The following is a 16,905-nucleotide window of genomic DNA, read 5'->3' on the forward strand; positions in this document are numbered from 1 at the left end:
GAGCCTGGTTTGTATCCTCTCTCTCTGCCCCTTCCTTGCTCACTCTCTCTCAAAATAAATAAATTAAAAAAAAAGAATGCAAAATCTGAGGCTTACTGACTGGGAAACTGGAGCGCTGCCCATCAATGTGCACTTTAACCAGTGTTCCAGGAGATCGTGATGCAGGCCTGAGCTGAGAACCACCCGTCACCCTCTATCCGGCCACATCCGGCCCGCCTTCATCTCCAGCCTCTGCCTGCGCTGGTCTCTCGGGCTGAGCGCCTCTCCTCTCTGACTCCTATGTTGGTTAGGGGTCAGCTCAAGCCAACTGGTGCCCTTCTCTGTTCTCTGTAGTCCCTGACGGACTCAGGACAGCTTTATTGCAGCGTGAGCCAATCTCCTATCTTGTTTGGTTATGTCTGTCGTCTCTCCTAGGTCGAGATCCTCTTGAGGGCAGAACAACTTCTCCTCCCACACATGATGCCCAGCTCAGGGCGGGCACTCGGAATGTGCCAAAATTGAAGGGTAAGCTTTGTAATGGGAAGAGTGTGGAATCAGGAGGCTAAGAGGTCCAGATGATCACTCTGATTTTTAGAATATCATATGAACAGGAAGGTATGAAATACCTCCGTCATCAAAGCTGAAGACACACTCTCTGAGGCCACCAGTTCCGCTTTCACAGTCACAATGACGATCGCAAATATTTCCCTGTCAAAGCCACTCTCCCTGGCCATCTTGATGGAAAAAAAAAAAGAGAAACAGAACTCAATATTGTCCCTTCAGAGAAGGAAGCCTTTATTGTAACATAAAATACACAATTTTGTGACTGCCCCCAATTGTACACAATACTTTTTTGGTGGCTATATACTAATCTGCCTCAACACTAAAATATGTATCTGAAATAATTTCACAAAGTTTTAAAAAGAAAAATTATAAAAAGTATACTTCCACTTTAAGTTCTATTCACTTTTAGTCTCTCCACCCCCTTACAAAAGCCCTGCACATACCACACATTGAAACGCTTGATGACTTACGTGTGTGTGTGTCTGGGGGCGAGTGAGAGGCAGAGGAGGTCAAGACCTGCCATGGCCTTTTTTGTGGTTTGCAGGAACAGGGAGAAAAGAGAAAACACAACGCAGATAGCGAGCATACCCTTCAGTCAAACATCTCTCCCATCTACAGGCACAGCCTCAGGAGGACGGAGGACAGGCCAGCGACCGTGCCAGCGTGGGCCCCCTCTCCTCGGGGCAGCCACACACTCTTCGGCTCCTGTCTCCCTCATCTCTGGTGCCAACCGTAAAGGACGAGCTCTGCCCACAGCACGCCCCGGGGCTGAGTCCCTGCCAACGTGAAGGTGGGTCAGTCCCGCCCCGCCGGGGCCACGGAGCTCCCAGCCTGCCCACCGCGGCATCAGGGGCTGGCGCTGGTGAAGTCCAAGGGGCGGGCAGGGCAGGGCTCTTTAAGACCGGGTCCGAGAGCGGTCAGGGCCCCTCCTCCCCGCTGCCCCGACACTCTCATCCTCATGGGTGGAATTTTAATCAAATCTTGAGGGGCATATAAAGGGCTGAGTGACATCCTATGTCACTGCTGGTACAATGGAGGGGTTGGCCTGCTCCTCAGAGGCAGAGAGAGTCTACTGCCTGGCATAGAAAAATAAATCAGTGTATGAAACCAAGCCAGGGCGAACAGCAGCTTTTAAAAAGTCATCTTCCAATAAATAATTTACTACAGAGGAATATTTTCCTTTAACATCAAAACACTGATAAATTCAGAAGTCATTTTTGTAAAAAAAATATGTTTATTTACTCACATGTATAAAAATAAGGTTTTAGGGCCATTCTCTCCTGGTGTGGTCATTCCTTCTTTCGGAGAAGGGGGCCGGGGCTGAGTGACCTTTAAGCCTACCCCGAAAGCTACGCCTGCTCCCCCTTGTGCCACCTGACTGCTGTAGCCCATTCCTTCCTTCTGGGGTAAAGCTATGGAAGAAATTATGGACGTTATACTGAAGCTGTTTGGTTTTGGCATCTTACCAAACTTCCTCGGAAACCCACTGACTGCGTTTCCCCAAATCACCACTCCTGACACCCAGCAGCCCATCTCAAGAGGGCAACAAGGCCACTGGGCACGCTGGCCCTGGGTTCGGACTACACCCCCACCAGCCCCTCCCGGAGACGGCCCATGCGGACAGCGAAGGGAACCGAGGTGACCCGGGTGTGAATGGCACAGGACCTGCCCCAGGAAGAAAGGGCTGTGATGTCAGATTGGGGTGGGAAGTGCAAAACAAGAAGTCCTCTGATTTAGAAACAAAACACCAGTCCGCTTGTGTGATCTTGTGTGTGCTTGTGTGATTGGCCTCCATCAGTGAGCTGTGGGGTGGCCACGCTCGGGCAGAAGGACAGGCAGACAGGGGTGGGGGGGTGGGGGGGTGGGAGGAGGGAGGGCAGCTGCCCCGGGTAGCAAGGCAGCTCGCTCAGCGGCCGCGGGTCATGGCCCGGCCTTCCACTCTGGCCGGGCCACAAAGGGCATCAGCGCTGTAAGCCACGGTCATGTGACCCTCTTTTCTCTCGTTCATCAAGCGTGTCTGCGCACATGCACACACACAGAACCGAGGGGCAAGTCACAAGGGGTGGAAGGAGGGGGAGGGAGAGCACATGTAGACGGGTTCTGTGTTACTTAAAAAGCAACGACCCATCAGACAGCCTGTGACTTCCCTTGACCCAACACCATATGTCCCCCCTTTCCCATCCCTACCCAGGAAAACGGGAGTCGGGGAGAGGGAAGGAGGGAGGACGGCTTTCGTTTTCAAAAGGCAGTTTGTACGTTTCAGAGGCAAGCAGAGACAGTCACTGTTAGGTATCAATTGCAGACACAGTGACAAACCTCTCGGGAGAGGTGCTTTCTCCTCCCTTTGTCCTTCTCTGACTCCAACAGCCACAGGTCAAAGTTCAGCCACCCTCAAGACACATGGCCAAGTTCCAGGGTTCATGGAACTGCTGCCTTTTTGCACAAGGTCAAAACAACCACAGCCTCTGTTTATGGCCCCAGTGCTGCAATTAAACTCTGGACAGCAAGGGGGAGAAAACAGCCTGACGTGAAGACTCACCCACACGCGCACTCACACACCCACACACGCTCCCTGCACTGGTGCCACCATGCACAGAAACACTAAAGTCACAACTAGTATTAACACTTCACATTATGAGTATAGTTTCCAAAGAGAAGCGATTCATGGAATTAAAACATCCACAAGAGTAACTCCTCTGGCGAGGATGAAGAAGCTGAAGATGGAGATGGGGGCGTCATGACTGCGCGTGAGGGATCCACTGACTGTCCATAGGTCGGCCCAAGAGCTCCTCCACTCGCCGCGCCACATCCATTGTGTCATCCAGATCAAAGTCCCCATCGTTGTCAAGGACAGGGTCAGGGCTTGGGAGAAAAAGAGAAGACATAAAGGGAAGGGAAAGGTTGCCCGAGGCCACCCCAAGCCCCACCCTCCACTAGGTGAACAGCCCAAGTGGCCTGTGCACTCGGCCGAGGCTTCAGGAGGAAGACGCTCCTGATCTGAACAGTTGGGGAGTAGAGTCCTTTGCTATCTGGACAGAGTGACTCAGACTAGAACACCCACCCCAGCTGCCCCTTACCCTGGCTGTCCACACATCTAAAGCCCATGTGCTCCTTATACAAAGCAAGAAAAATCTTCATTTTGGGAGAGAAGAGTAGATGACATTCACCCAACCCCATTCTAAACTTCTAATACGTCTGGTCGAATCTCTCTCCCACCTGGACATATGCCGGCGCCTGGCCTGGGTGGTCTCAGACCTACAGGAGCTCTGGGTCCCTTTGTCCACCAGCCCCCCAGGGACCCAGCTTGAGGCCAGGGACCCAGACCCTCCCTGAGGAGCCCCAGAGAGCACAACCTACTTCTGCGGGTACATGTTGTAATGAGCCTGGGGGCACACGGCTGGGGAGGGGGCCTGGTCCATGTAGGTGGCGCTGGCCCCGGCAGAGTCTGCAGACGCATTCACAAACCTGCAGGAGGAACAGGAGGACCCTCAGTGGCCTCAGGGCAGCAGCTGACCAGGGAGGGCTGGGGGGGGGGGCATTTTTACATCTATTTGGGGTGTGGGAGGACAAAGGGCGTGGGGGTCTGGCTGGAGGAGCAGGGTCCTGGGTCCTGGTCCCATTGAGACTAAGCCCAGTCCCCTCTCCGGCGCTGAGCCAGGTTTCAGGGGGTCAGGGGGTGCTGGGTTCCACCCGGCCTGTGAGCAGGAGGGGCAGCGGTGAGGGGTGGGGGTGGGGGAGAGAAAGGAAGCAGCAGGAGACCAGGGCCGGACCCTGGATACTTACTCAGGGACCACTTGCTTGATCTGTGGCTTCACATATCCGTCCACCGCTTTAGCTGCCAAGGGGGGGTACGGTGATGAGAACCGAAGTTCTCAATGAAATAAAAATGCAGTCTCCCTTAAGAATCACAGCTTTTCTCACGACAGGACACAAGCGCCTAATTCTATCTTAGGATCTGATACAAGCACTTAATATTTGAATCTGTTTGGGAGGAGCTGGTATAGGAGAAGCCTCAATATTAAAAGTATATTTTAATGGGGTGCCTGGGTGGCTCAGTCGGTTAAATGTCTGACTTCGGCTCAGGTCATGATCTCACGGTTCGTGGGTTTGAGCCCCACATCAGGCTCCGTGCTGACAGCTAGCTCAGAGCCTGGAGCCTGATTCCGATTCTGTATCTCCCTCTCTCTCTGACCTTCCCCTACTCGTGCTGTCTCTATCTGTCCCTCAAAAATAAATAAAAAACATTAAAAAAATTAAAACTATATTTTAAGACATCTTCCACATTAGCTTGGATGTGTTAATAAATTCTTCAAGCCACAGAAACTATATGCTTCAGGACAAATCTAAACCAAACATTAATTGCATATTAAGTGTAAAAAGAAAAAACATCTTAAAAGTTTAAAGTTACGGATATAGCAGAGTGGCAGGATTTGCTTTGCGTCTCAGGGAACGATGTTAGGAGATCAGAAGAGGACACAAGAGGGAACACATTTTCAATCACAGAAAGAAGGACACTGTCATAATTAGAACTTTAGGACTGCCCACAAAAGAAACGAGTTGTCTGGGGAAGAACTGATTTCCCGACCCCTGGAGACGTTCAAGTGGCAGGTGTACAAACACTTGTCAGGGCTGCATAGAGAAATCAAAGAAAGGAATGAATTTGACTTGGTGGTCCCTGGGGTGACTCAGACTCTGAGTTCAGGAAAGGGAGTGTCACGCAGGTGTCTGTGTGCTCTGCTGTGCCTGTGGGGTTTCTACATTTGGGGTTCATCTGATGGTCACTCATCCAGGTGAGGACTGTCCATGCCCCGCGGCTCACATGTCTTTCACTCGCCCCAGAATCCCCACTGGGATGTGGGAGGCTAGGGGACGGACCTGAGAGTGGTCTGGTCAGCCATAGTTAGCTTTGTGAGAGGCTGGCTGTGGAAATCCAGTTAAGTGAGTAGTAGGAATGTGACAGTCTGAGGTTGGTGAATGAAGTCCTGTTTCTCGGGTATGTGAGTACAGGAATACGTATGATCCTAATGATATCAGACAAGGAGGAGGACACCATGGTCAGGAGGATGAAGAGTTTGTCAGCGAAACAGTCCAAGATGGTGAAATGTCACATAGTTCACAAGTTGCTTCTTACTCTAACTCTAAGCCTTCTTCTAAGGCTTCACATGTCAGGAGCTGCCTTTTTACAATACTGCACGCTTTTTGTGCTTTACAGTTTCTAAAGAATTTTATGGATTGGCAAAAAAGACAAAAACCAAAGAAATGCTGTAAAAAAATAGGATTTAAAAACCGAAGCTAGCTGTGCTAACAAAAAGAAACCATGGTAGGTTTAACCCCAAATTACCACATAAACCTGCAACACTCAGGCTTATTTCCTCACCTAGAACCAGAACCATCGCTGCGGGGTGGGAGGGCATGGCATAAAAGACGGGCTCTCTAAAGGAAGAAGGCTGACGGATCAGGCTGCAGAGGAAATACAGGTTTTGCAGCACTTCAGCAAAATAAAACTTAAACATTAAGAGAACAATGGCATACTGAGAAAAATATTGCAATATATAATATAAGGCTTATTTACTATATAAAAATAATTCCACCTTACTAGGAAAAGATGGAACTCCAAAAGAAAAATGGACAAGGAATAGAAACACACTTCACCGAAAAAAATGGAAACAGCCAGTAATGTGAAGTGAAGAAATACAGATTCTGGAGCTAGACTGTTTGAGCTCAAACCCTGGCTCGGTCACTTTCTAGCTGTGTGGACTTTGGCCAGTTATTTACTTCTCTGTGTCTCAAGTCCTCCTATGTAAAGTCAGGGGAGGGGCAGGACGTGCCTCACAGACCTGTTCCGAGGATTAGATGATACACTTTGTGAAAGGCGCTCAGGAAGGGCCCGGAGCACGCGGAGGACCCAACAAATGCCAGCTGTTATTACTCTAGTTACCACTGCTATTATCACTATATGAAGAGATGTTTTGATCTTGCTTAGAATCAAAGAAATGAAAACAGGAACAAAGCCACCATTTTTATGCCAGTCAGACCGGCAAGAGAGAAGTCAGTGAACAGAACCTACGGCTGGCAGGAGATGGAGGAGCAGGCGCTCCAACAGACATCGGCCAGAATGAGAACGGATCCCTCGTTCTGGAGGGGGGGGTCTGTGACGATCTGTCAAGATGCTTAAAAAGCGTGTATATACTTTGATGCAAATTCCACTTTAGGAGTTTGCCCCAGGGAAATAGTTGAACAAGATGAATATACTAGGTTACCTCAATATTTTTTGTTTATTTATTCATTTTTATTATTTTTAAGTTAGTTCTACACTGAACACAGGGCTTGAACTCATGGCCTCCAGATCAAGATCATGCTCCACCAACTGAGCCACCCAGGCATTCCCAGGTTATCTCAGTATCAATTCACAACAGAAAACTGTGACTAACTTAAGTTGTCAGTGTCTCAAATAACTGACATTGAATCACCATCCATGGAATTCTACGCAATCATTATAATGATGTTGTAAGATTATACTTAGAGACCTGCAACTCTGCCTATGGTATATATATTTTCTAATTTATTAAAAAGCTTTTATTTATTTTTGAGAGAAATAGACAGAGACAAAGCACAAGTAGGGGAGGGGCCAAGAGAAGGAGACATAGAATCTGAAGCAGGTTCCAGGCTCTGAGCTGTCAGCAGAGAGCCCAACACGGGGCCTGCACTCATGAACTGCAAGATCATGACCTGAGCCAAAGTTGGACACTCAACAGACTGAGCCACCCAGGTGCCCCTGCCTATGGTATATTTTTAGGTGGAAAAAAAATCAGATCACAAAAGATGATGGATAATATGATCCAAACCATTTACTGGACTCCAAGTCTGACTGACATGATCTGGCACCCCTACACTGCTCTGTTCTAACCTCCTACGCTTTCCTGCTCATTCAGCTCTGGCCTATTGGGCCCTCATGGGGTTTTTCAAATTCACCAGCCTCACTCCCACCTCAGGGTTTTTGCAATTCTCTCAACCTAGAAGGTTTTGGTCTCGATCGTTGTGCGGCTGGCTTCCTCACTTCATTCAGCTCTGTGCTGACAGCACCTTCTCAGAGAGACCTTGCCTGACCACTCCACTCAAATGCTGACCCCCACCCCAGCCTCCTCCCTGTCCTGTCTCTACCCCTTACCCGTGCTTCGTGTCTTCACAGCATCCCTCACTGAATACACGTGTTTGTTGTCCTCCTTCCATTACCAGGTTGTAACCTCCACACAGGAAGTCCCCAACAAGCATCTGGTGACTGACTGACTGAACAATACATCTCTACACTGACAGGGAGAATATACACTACATTATTTTTTTATGTGTGGTTAATCTCTGGATGAAAGATGTTATATCTATTTTCTTTTCCATACTTTTCTAGAAATTTTACAATTAATACAGAATACTTTTAGATTCAGAAAACAATAAAACTATCTCTGTTTTGAAAAACGAATTTTATCTTTCTAATTTTGCTTGCTCTAAGCTTGTTTTAAAAGCAATTTGAGGGGCGCCTGGGTGGCTCAGTTGGTTAAGCCTCCGGCTTCGGCTCAGGTCAGATCTCACATTCGTGGGTTCGAGCCCCGCATCGGGCTCTGTGCTGACAGCTGGCTCAGAGCCTGGAGCCTGCTTCCAGTTCTGTGTCTCCTTCTCTCTCTGCCCCTCCCCCTCTCATGCTCTGTCTCTCTCTGTATCAAAAATAAATAAAACAAAAAAATTAAAAAATAAAAAAATAAAAAAAAAAAAAAGCAATTTGAGGGGCGCCTTGGTGGCTCAGTCGGTTAGGCATTGGACTCTTAAAATTTTTTTTTTATTTTAATGTTTTTTAATTCATTTTTGAGAGACAGAGAGAGACAGCTCAAGCAGGGGAGGGTCAGAGAGAGAGGAGGTACAGAATCTGAAGAAGGCTCCAGGGCTCTGAGCTGCTGTCAGCACAGAGCCCAATGCGGGGCTTGAACCCACGAACCATGAGATCATGACCTGAGCCAAAGTCGGATGCTTAACTGACTGAGCTACCCAGGTGCCCCATGCGTTGGACTCTTGATTTTGGCTCAGGTCATGATCTCATGGGTCGTGGGTTCGAGCCCTGCGTTGGGCTTCACGCTGACAGCACGGAGCCTGCTTGGCATTCTCTGTCTCCTCTCTCTTTTCCTCCCTCCACTCGTGTGCTCGCTCTCCCTCTCTCTCAAAACAAGTAAACATTAAAAAAATGAAAATAAATAAAAGCAATTTGAAAAAGAAATTTGTTCCCTTCCATTTGATATTTGGGGTTAGCAGCAGGTATGTTTTCTATATGACTGAAGAATATGGCTCAGGATTTACGACTGCCTTGAATAATGCTCAACCGGCAACAACTAAATACCGATTGTGCAGCTTTCATGCAAGACAGACGGACACACACATATACATACACACTCACACAAAAACTAAAAGAAAACTAACATCACAACAAAACCAAATCAGAATGCGAACATTGTTACCAGTGGCAGGCTCGCACGGAACTGGTGTGTAGTATTTGGAGTACACTTCATCTTTTGGCCGATCAGGAAACACGTAGATAAGGTAATTCAGGTCCCCCAATCGGTCAGCCAGGGACCGGATGGAGAAGTCTCTGGTGGTAAAAGGCATCAGGTTCCAAAACATTCTTTCCTCTAGAGCAATAAACAGAACAGCCAAATTCTAAAACATGATTTCAGAACAGGGAATCTTAAAAAACCCAAATATGCTACCAATTAAAGACTCTTCGTTAAAACTGTCCCAATAAAGACCTCCACTTAAAAATAACCACGGGTTGTATTGTAGCTCAGGTCGTTTATCAAAGCCATGGGGAAATAAGCAGGTAGTGCATGTGGCACTTCCTTAGAGACCAATGATCTTGGGTAGTTTCAAGTTCAAATGGTTATCCGGTCCTCCTGTTGAAGAAATAGTCCTTATTGACTCCGATCCTTGATTGCTATACAAAAGCATCTGAGCAAGACAGGAAGCCTGCCCAGAGCCAGAGGCTGCACGAGAGCTGGGAAAAGCTGTGAATATCGTTAAGTCACAAAAGAACTAGTGAGTTACTCTTATTTTGAAAATGAGAGGAAAAAAACTGTTCTTGGGTGGAAATAATCCATGGCCATGCCTTTATGTGGATTAGGACAAAGGAATAATTAAAACGATTCTAATTCATCCAAGTAACTCTTCACTGGAATAAGCTCGGGGTCGAAAAAGAAGGCAGACATTTCAAAACGGAAGCAGCGGAGACTGGGGGACAGAGCGCTGTACTGCCGGCAGCCGGGCAAGGGTTACACAGATTTGTTTCTCAGAATTAGGAACCCTGTTTTCCATGACAGGATCCCACAAGGGCTGCCTCACGGTGACACTGTTGCGCTCCCTTTCTCAGAGTTGACCCCATCACAAATCTTGAGTACTCAATAAGCCATTTGTTAAAGTAATTCTGCAACAGAAGCAGCCAGCTAGGGCCAAGATATGTTTTAAAAAGGAAGGAACTCACGAGAATCAAACTTCCAAGCAATGGTGATGCCACCAATTTCAGAGTCGCTGAATCTCAGCAGGAAGGTCCCGTCAGGCTTGTTAATGAGGAGGTCATGGGCCTGTTGCTTGTTGACGAAACCCAAAATAGCCCTGGATTGCAAAGGCCAACGGAGCAGAGGCAGAGGGTGATGTTTTAACAGAGGCAAGAAGAGCTTCGAACTCTATTGCTGACTTAGGAAATAAGGACTCTCACCCATCATTCCAATGAGGCTTGAGATGTTTTTTTAACACTTCCATCACACCATCAAACCACTGCCAGAAAGTGTAATTTCGTCCTGGTAAATTCTCCTGATTGGAGATACAACAGTGAACACAAGAAGGCCAAGAGTAACACTTGGAATATTGCCTGCATATACTTTAACTGAAAAAAGTCAAGTGGAAAACAAACATCTATGCTGTCAGAATCGTAAAATATACATGCCTGTCGGAGTTTTACCAAATGGTCCTACAATCAAAAAGCTGAATAGAGAGGAGGAAAGAAGGGGGAAAAAACAACAAAGTGATTATCCACACCCAGTGGACCCCTGCTACAACCACCACCTGGATCTGAGCTGACTGTCTTTGCTGGTTTTGAATTAAGTCATTTAAAACACCTGGGGAGTGGGGGAGGTTGTACGCAAAGAAACAAAAGTTGGATTTAAGGTCAAAGACGTGGGACGCCTGGTGGCGCAGTCGGTTGAAAGTTGGACTTCAGCTCAGGTCATGATCTCACGGCTCATGAGTTCAAGCCCCACGTGGGGCTCACAGCTGTTTACAGCTGTCAGTGCAGAGCCTGCTTCGGAGACTCTGTCCCCCTCTCTCTCTGTCCTATCCCGGCTTGCACGCTCTCAAAAACAAAACATTAAAAAATATATATATAAAATCAAAGAAGCGACAGGTGACATCTGAATTCCCCGATGCTAGAGGAGAAGTTTCCTCTACCAGCATTCCCTTTTGTGAGCTGAGGGCCCCAGGGAAGCCCGGCTTTGCAGGGTCACACAGCAGGGAGCACCGGGGAATCCATGGGAAAGAGCCATGGACTTCTGATCACAAAAGCTTTACTTCTTGTGAGATACATTATCTTTTGCTTTGCTCTGTTTCCTTTATAAAGGAAAAAAATGCACTAGGTGCACACAAAGCCCAGAAACATTCAATGATCTAATTTTCTGCCAAAAAAAAAAAGCTATGTGCTTATCCATCTATTCAGAAACTTCTGATTACGTTGGGCACATTTTATTAACATCATGAGAACAAGTGCCCGGGGTAGGACGACTCTGGAAGGCATCTGGTTGGGAAGGACTGATCTCACGGCAGCTGGCGGCCAGTGCCTCACCCTGTTGAACTGGGACCAGGACACGGACATGCCATTATAGTCTTCGAGGTGGCTGCTGCTGGTGTTGAACAGCTTCTGTGCCAGGAACACAAGGTTCTCCTTGGTCAGGCCCCGGTTGCTCTGCACTTCGGCCTTGAATTTCATGTTGAGCGCCTCACACAGCTGCGGCCACAGCACTTTGTCGGGCACGGCAAATGGCACCCTGCCCTGAGAGGGAGAGAAGCCAAAATCTTAGAAGAAAACAGTTGCATGATTTATTCACTCCACCCACAAAACAAAAACACTGATGGCTCAATGTAGTTACACACATTCGCCTTGTTGGGCCTGAGGATAAATTCTAACTTTCAGGGCATACGCAGTTCTGTGAGATTCAGAAGGTTCCATTTTGCCTTCTTCACACACAGGCAAAAGTAACCCCATACCATCTGTGGGGTTCTGTAAACGAGCTGCTGAACGCAGTTTAACCCTCTGTTCGAGGGCCACAGAAACAAAATGTGACCAAAGGGCTGGTGTATGTTGTAAACCCCATGGGAACAGAGTCTGAAAGACTGGTTCTCTAAGTGCAGACAGAGTATGTGTGTGCTCACGCATGTGTGCACAGGTGTGATCTTTGCCCTTAAACTTCAGCTCAAAGCGAAAACAATGCATGTGGAAGAATGGAAACTGTGAGTTGGACCACTTTTAAAAACAGGTTACAATATGAATTGTTAATAAACTTTTTTTCATCCCATTCAGCCTTGGTACCTCATATTCTTTTTTCATTATTACAAAGAATGTTTTTGAATCAGCAATTCCCAACACATGACATAAAATTTAAAAAGCACAGAAGGGTATCTGAGGAAGTCACTTTTTAAACCTGTGTCCCACCCAGCAGGCCCAAGCATGTAGTCTAGTTTATTGTGTATGCCTTCAAAGATATTGTATGCACACCAGGAAACACACATTTTCCCTTTAAAAAACTATGAATAGTAGCATAAAATCCACATGTTCTGCATCTCCCTTTTCTTCACTTATTTCTATCTCAGCAAGACCTTACTTACATCAGCATGTTAAAGAAATTTCTTTTTGTGGCTGCTAACTACGCCATGGTCTGGAAGAACAGTACGAGATTTAACCAGGCCTACACAGACGGACATCTGTGTGTCAGCCTAGTGATCCTTAGCAATGACAAACAATGCTGCAGTGTACGCATGTCATTTGACACACGTGCAAATATATCTGTAGGATAACTCCCCACAGGTATATATTTATTCTAAAACAGCGTGTGATGTATGCCAGTCATTAACACAACTGACACTGTTAAAATGCTGATTTATTCAGGCAAGGCCTAAATACATTTAGGCAATTTATTTAGTAATGACATGACAAGCTGCAAGAGATGACGAAGTCACATGGGGAGTGAGGTCGGTGGGCAGGCAGGGAGGGGAACGAGAGAAGAGGGGCACTTCTATCCAGAGGCTTATGAGAACACAATGCGGGCAGGGAGTCTTGAGAGGAGACTCAAACTCCAGATTTGTAGAAGGGGCATGGTAGGATTTCTGCTAGAAACCTCACCTTTGCAGCAAAAATAGTGTTCCCTAAGGAGGATGTTGAGAAAACTCAACGAGACTCGTCACAGTAGAATCATGTTAGACAAGCATGTACTTTTACTTCCTGAATACCTATCATATGGACGACTCTGTACCGTAAATGCACACCACCTACAAGTTTTCCTGATGAAATGTTCAGAAAATGCTCAACAAGCACACATTAGTGGTTTTCAGATAGGACTGGATGTATACATCCACAAAACTATATTCATGCCCTTAGACAAAGCATCTTGTTCTTGGAGAGACTTGGGATGAATCACATAACCTAAAATTTGGAGAACACACTGAATGGCACCTTCATTTATTGGAGGGAAGTTCACAGGAAGCAACTGCTAAGCTAAAGTAACCTTCTGGGAGGTCTAACTTCTGGAAGGAAACTGGGAGTCCCAAATTCCATTCATGGTCTCACCCAAAGATGCAAAATAATATTTACTAAGTATCGACTATATGACAAACACTTTGTATTTTGTATGTTACCTAATTTTACTTCTTATTTTCTTAAGTAAACTCTGTGCCCAATATAGGGCTTGAACTCATGATTCTAAGATCAAGATTCACATGTTCTACTGATGGAGCCAGCCAGGAGACTCTGAATATTACCTAATTTCATCTTCCTAACAGCGCTGCAAAGCATTATTATCCCTGTGGTACAGACACTTAGGGAAACTTAGACTCAAAAAGGGAAAGTGAATAATTCCCCATGGTCACAACAGGAGGAAACAGTAAGGCATGAGTTCAATCCTTGGCCGGACTCCAAGCCCATGCTCTTTCCATTCTCTATATACTCTCTACTTCCCACTACAGAAAAGTGCAGTTTTCTACGCTTTTCTGGGGGAGAACACAGAAAAAAGAGATTCATGACACCAGCATCAAGATCTTGAGACCCACAGGTTGGAGGAATCCACTCACAGGCTCTGCAAAAGCATTGTCCCAAAGAACAGTGGCCGTTGCATTGTTGTCCTGGCTGCCATGGACAATCACCACCACCGGGAGGGACAGGGTCTAGAAAGACAAAGGAAAAGAAAGGGCTGAGCACCAAGAGCGACACACTCCTCTCTTGCTTTTGTTTTTCCCTATCACAACATATTTGTTCTGTCTTCAAGTCAGTAAATGTCACCCACGAATACAGAATCTCAATGACTCCAAGAATCACAGGACTGTTCACAATGGTGCAATCTTAGGGATTTTCTGTATTTTATTATTTATTTGTTTATTTATTTAAAAAAATTTTTTAATGCTTTTATTTATTTTTGATACAGAAGAGACAGAACATGAGAGGGGGAGGGTCAGAGAGAGAGGGAGACACAGAATCTGAAACAGGCTCCAGGCTCTGAGCTAGCTGTCAGCACAGAGCCTGACGCGGGGCTCGAACCCACGAATGTGAGATCTGACCTGAGCCGAAGTCAGAGGCTTAACCGACTGAGCCACCCAGGCGCCCCTGTATTTTATTTTTTTTAATGTTTATTATTTTTTAAAATTTTTGAATGTTAAATTTTAAATGTTTATTTTTGAGAGAGAATGCGAGAAGGGAATAGAGAGAGGATGATACTGAATCTGAAGCAGGCTCCAGGCTCTGAGTTGTCAACACAGAGCCTGATGTGGGGCTCGAACTCATGAACTGCAAGTTCATGACCTTATAGTCGGACACTTAACTGACTGAGACCCCTAGGTGCCTCTTAAGTTTATTTATTTTGAGAGAGAGAGAGATACAGAAAGACAAAATGACAGAGAGGGAGAGAGAAAGAGAGAAAGAGAGAGAAAGAGAGAGAGAGAGAGAGAGAGAGAGAGAGAGAATGCAAGCACGGAAGGGGCAGAGAGAGGGAAAGACAGAATCCTAAGCAGGCTCTGCACTGTCAGCGCAGAGCCTGACACAGGGCTCAAAGTCACAAACTGTGAAATCGTGTCCTGACCCGAAATCAAGAGTTGGACACTTAACCAACTGAGCCACCTAAGCACCCCAATGTTTGTTTATTTTTGAGGAGAGTGTGTGTGCAAGCAGGGAAAGGGCAGAGGGAGACAGAGGATCTGAGGCAGGCTCTTTGCTGACAGTAGAGCGCCTGATGTGGGCGGCAAACTCACAAACCCTGAGATTATGACCTGAGCCTAAGTTGGATAAGTTTAGCTGACTGAGCCACCCAGGCACCCCAAGATTTTAGACACTTAAAATTTTTTTTTAAATGTTTTTATTTATTTTTGAGAAAGAAAGACAGCATGAGCAGGGGAGGGTCAGAGAGAGAGGGAGACACAGAATCCAAAGACAGGCTCCAGGCTCTGCGCTGTCAGCACAGAGCCCGATGCAGGGCTCAAAACCACAAACCATGAGATCATGACCTGAGCTGAAGCCAGACGCTTAACTGACTGAGCCACTCAGACACCCTGATTTTAGACACTTTCTAAGAGATGTTGCGATGACATCCCTCATATGAGGAATTTAAGATACAAAACAGATGAACATAAGGGAAGGGAAGCAAAAATAATATAAAAACAGGGAGGGGCACAAAACATAAAAGACTCTTAAATATAGAGAACAAACCGAGGGTTGCTAGAGGGGTTGTGGGAGCGGGGATGGTCTAAATGGGTAAGAGGCACTAAGGAATCTACTCGTGAAATCACTGTTGCCCCATATGCTAACTAGCTTGGATGTAAATTAAACAAATTAATTAAAATAAGTAAATAAAAGAGATGTTGCTTGGATATTTCTGAAGGATGCAGGAAATGTCTTAAATGGAGAACAAGAGAAAGAGACAAAGAATATAGAGACATTTCTATTAAAACTGTTACTCAAATTCATTTGGAGTGATGTTTCTCTTGATTCATCCCTACCTATTTCTCCAGGTATTTTAGTTTGTTATTACTTATTACTGTAGATCTTAAGAGAATCTAAGAGATACAGGTTTAAGGATGAAGTCTCCCCATTCTGTTCATTGACAGTAAAGGCACTGTGTGATCAGAACAACTCATACGCGTGCGCGCGCGTGCACACACACACACACACACACACACACACACCACAGCTGAGGGAGGGCTTTACCTTGACTTGAAAAACCAGCTCATTTCCACCAACACTGAACTGTGATTCGAACAGGATTGTAAATTTTTCTTCTGTCACTGACTCTGCTCCCCGACGGTCAGACCTCTTAATTCGTTTCAGGGACTGCGAAGGAGAGAAGAGGATGAAGCCCTCACACCCCCAGGGAACCCGTATCCATCCTCTTCTCCCCTCCTCACCATGTTCCGGAAATGCGCGCTGAGGGTGCCGGTGGCCTGGTGGTACTCCATCACACAGCAGTTGTTCAGGATCTCTCCGCTGTAGTCGCTACAGAGAAGAGACCTTTGACTCTAAACCCACGCAGCATCTCAGTAAACATGGGGTAGAAATTATACCGGGGGGGGGGGCGGGGGAATTAAGAACGTTGTAAAAACTGATGTCATTTAGAGGAAAAGGTAGCTGCATAAAATATACAAGAAATAAATACATATTAACATAAAAAAATTTCTTGGATGCATTCCTACTAAACGAAAGATAATCGTGTTTCTTTTCACAGAAGAAACTCCTTATATTATTTCTCTGACTGTCAGCAGAGCACAGTGAGCTAACAGGACTCATATAATGACGGGAGAGTCCAAGGTGCAAGCGAGGAGGCCCAAGCACTTTGTTCCTATAGTCAGGACAGGAGAAAAGAGGCAGATATGGGGGAGGACACACGTACTTGCGGGTGTTCTCGTTCTTGAGCAGCGACTTGGCCTGCTGCTCACTGATGATGGTGGCCTTCACCTGGGGAGGGTTCATGTGCACGTTCAGCTTCCCCCCCACCAGCAGGCGCACCGTTGCTGCAAACTTGGTCTGGGTCTTCAGGACCTGAGGGGGCTGCTTCTCAATGATGAATGTGCTGCAAGGACACAAGA

At 46.4% G+C, this 16,905-nt stretch overlaps 1 protein-coding gene across 1 annotated transcript in view; it reads right to left on the bottom strand.

Annotated features, from left to right (window-relative positions):
• Positions 1-744: 744 nt before the first annotated feature.
• Positions 745-16,905, bottom strand: part of STAT5B (signal transducer and activator of transcription 5B) — a 23,690-nt gene continuing 7,529 nt past the window's right edge. Inside the window, exons 5-15 of the mRNA XM_029927046.1 lie at positions 16,710-16,889; positions 16,228-16,315; positions 16,031-16,153; positions 13,909-14,001; positions 11,411-11,617; positions 10,292-10,386; positions 10,058-10,188; positions 9,042-9,212; positions 4,327-4,378; positions 3,901-4,008; positions 745-3,405 (exon numbers count right to left, since the gene is read on the bottom strand). Of these exons, the coding sequence (XP_029782906.1) occupies positions 3,279-3,405; positions 3,901-4,008; positions 4,327-4,378; positions 9,042-9,212; positions 10,058-10,188; positions 10,292-10,386; positions 11,411-11,617; positions 13,909-14,001; positions 16,031-16,153; positions 16,228-16,315; positions 16,710-16,889 (1,375 nt within the window). The 3' untranslated portion in view covers positions 745-3,278. The remainder of the gene's footprint in view (positions 3,406-3,900; positions 4,009-4,326; positions 4,379-9,041; positions 9,213-10,057; positions 10,189-10,291; positions 10,387-11,410; positions 11,618-13,908; positions 14,002-16,030; positions 16,154-16,227; positions 16,316-16,709; positions 16,890-16,905) is intronic.

This window comes from Suricata suricatta, chromosome 17, assembly GCF_006229205.1.
Source record: "Suricata suricatta isolate VVHF042 chromosome 17, meerkat_22Aug2017_6uvM2_HiC, whole genome shotgun sequence".
Classification (NCBI taxonomy): domain Eukaryota; kingdom Metazoa; phylum Chordata; class Mammalia; order Carnivora; family Herpestidae; genus Suricata; species Suricata suricatta.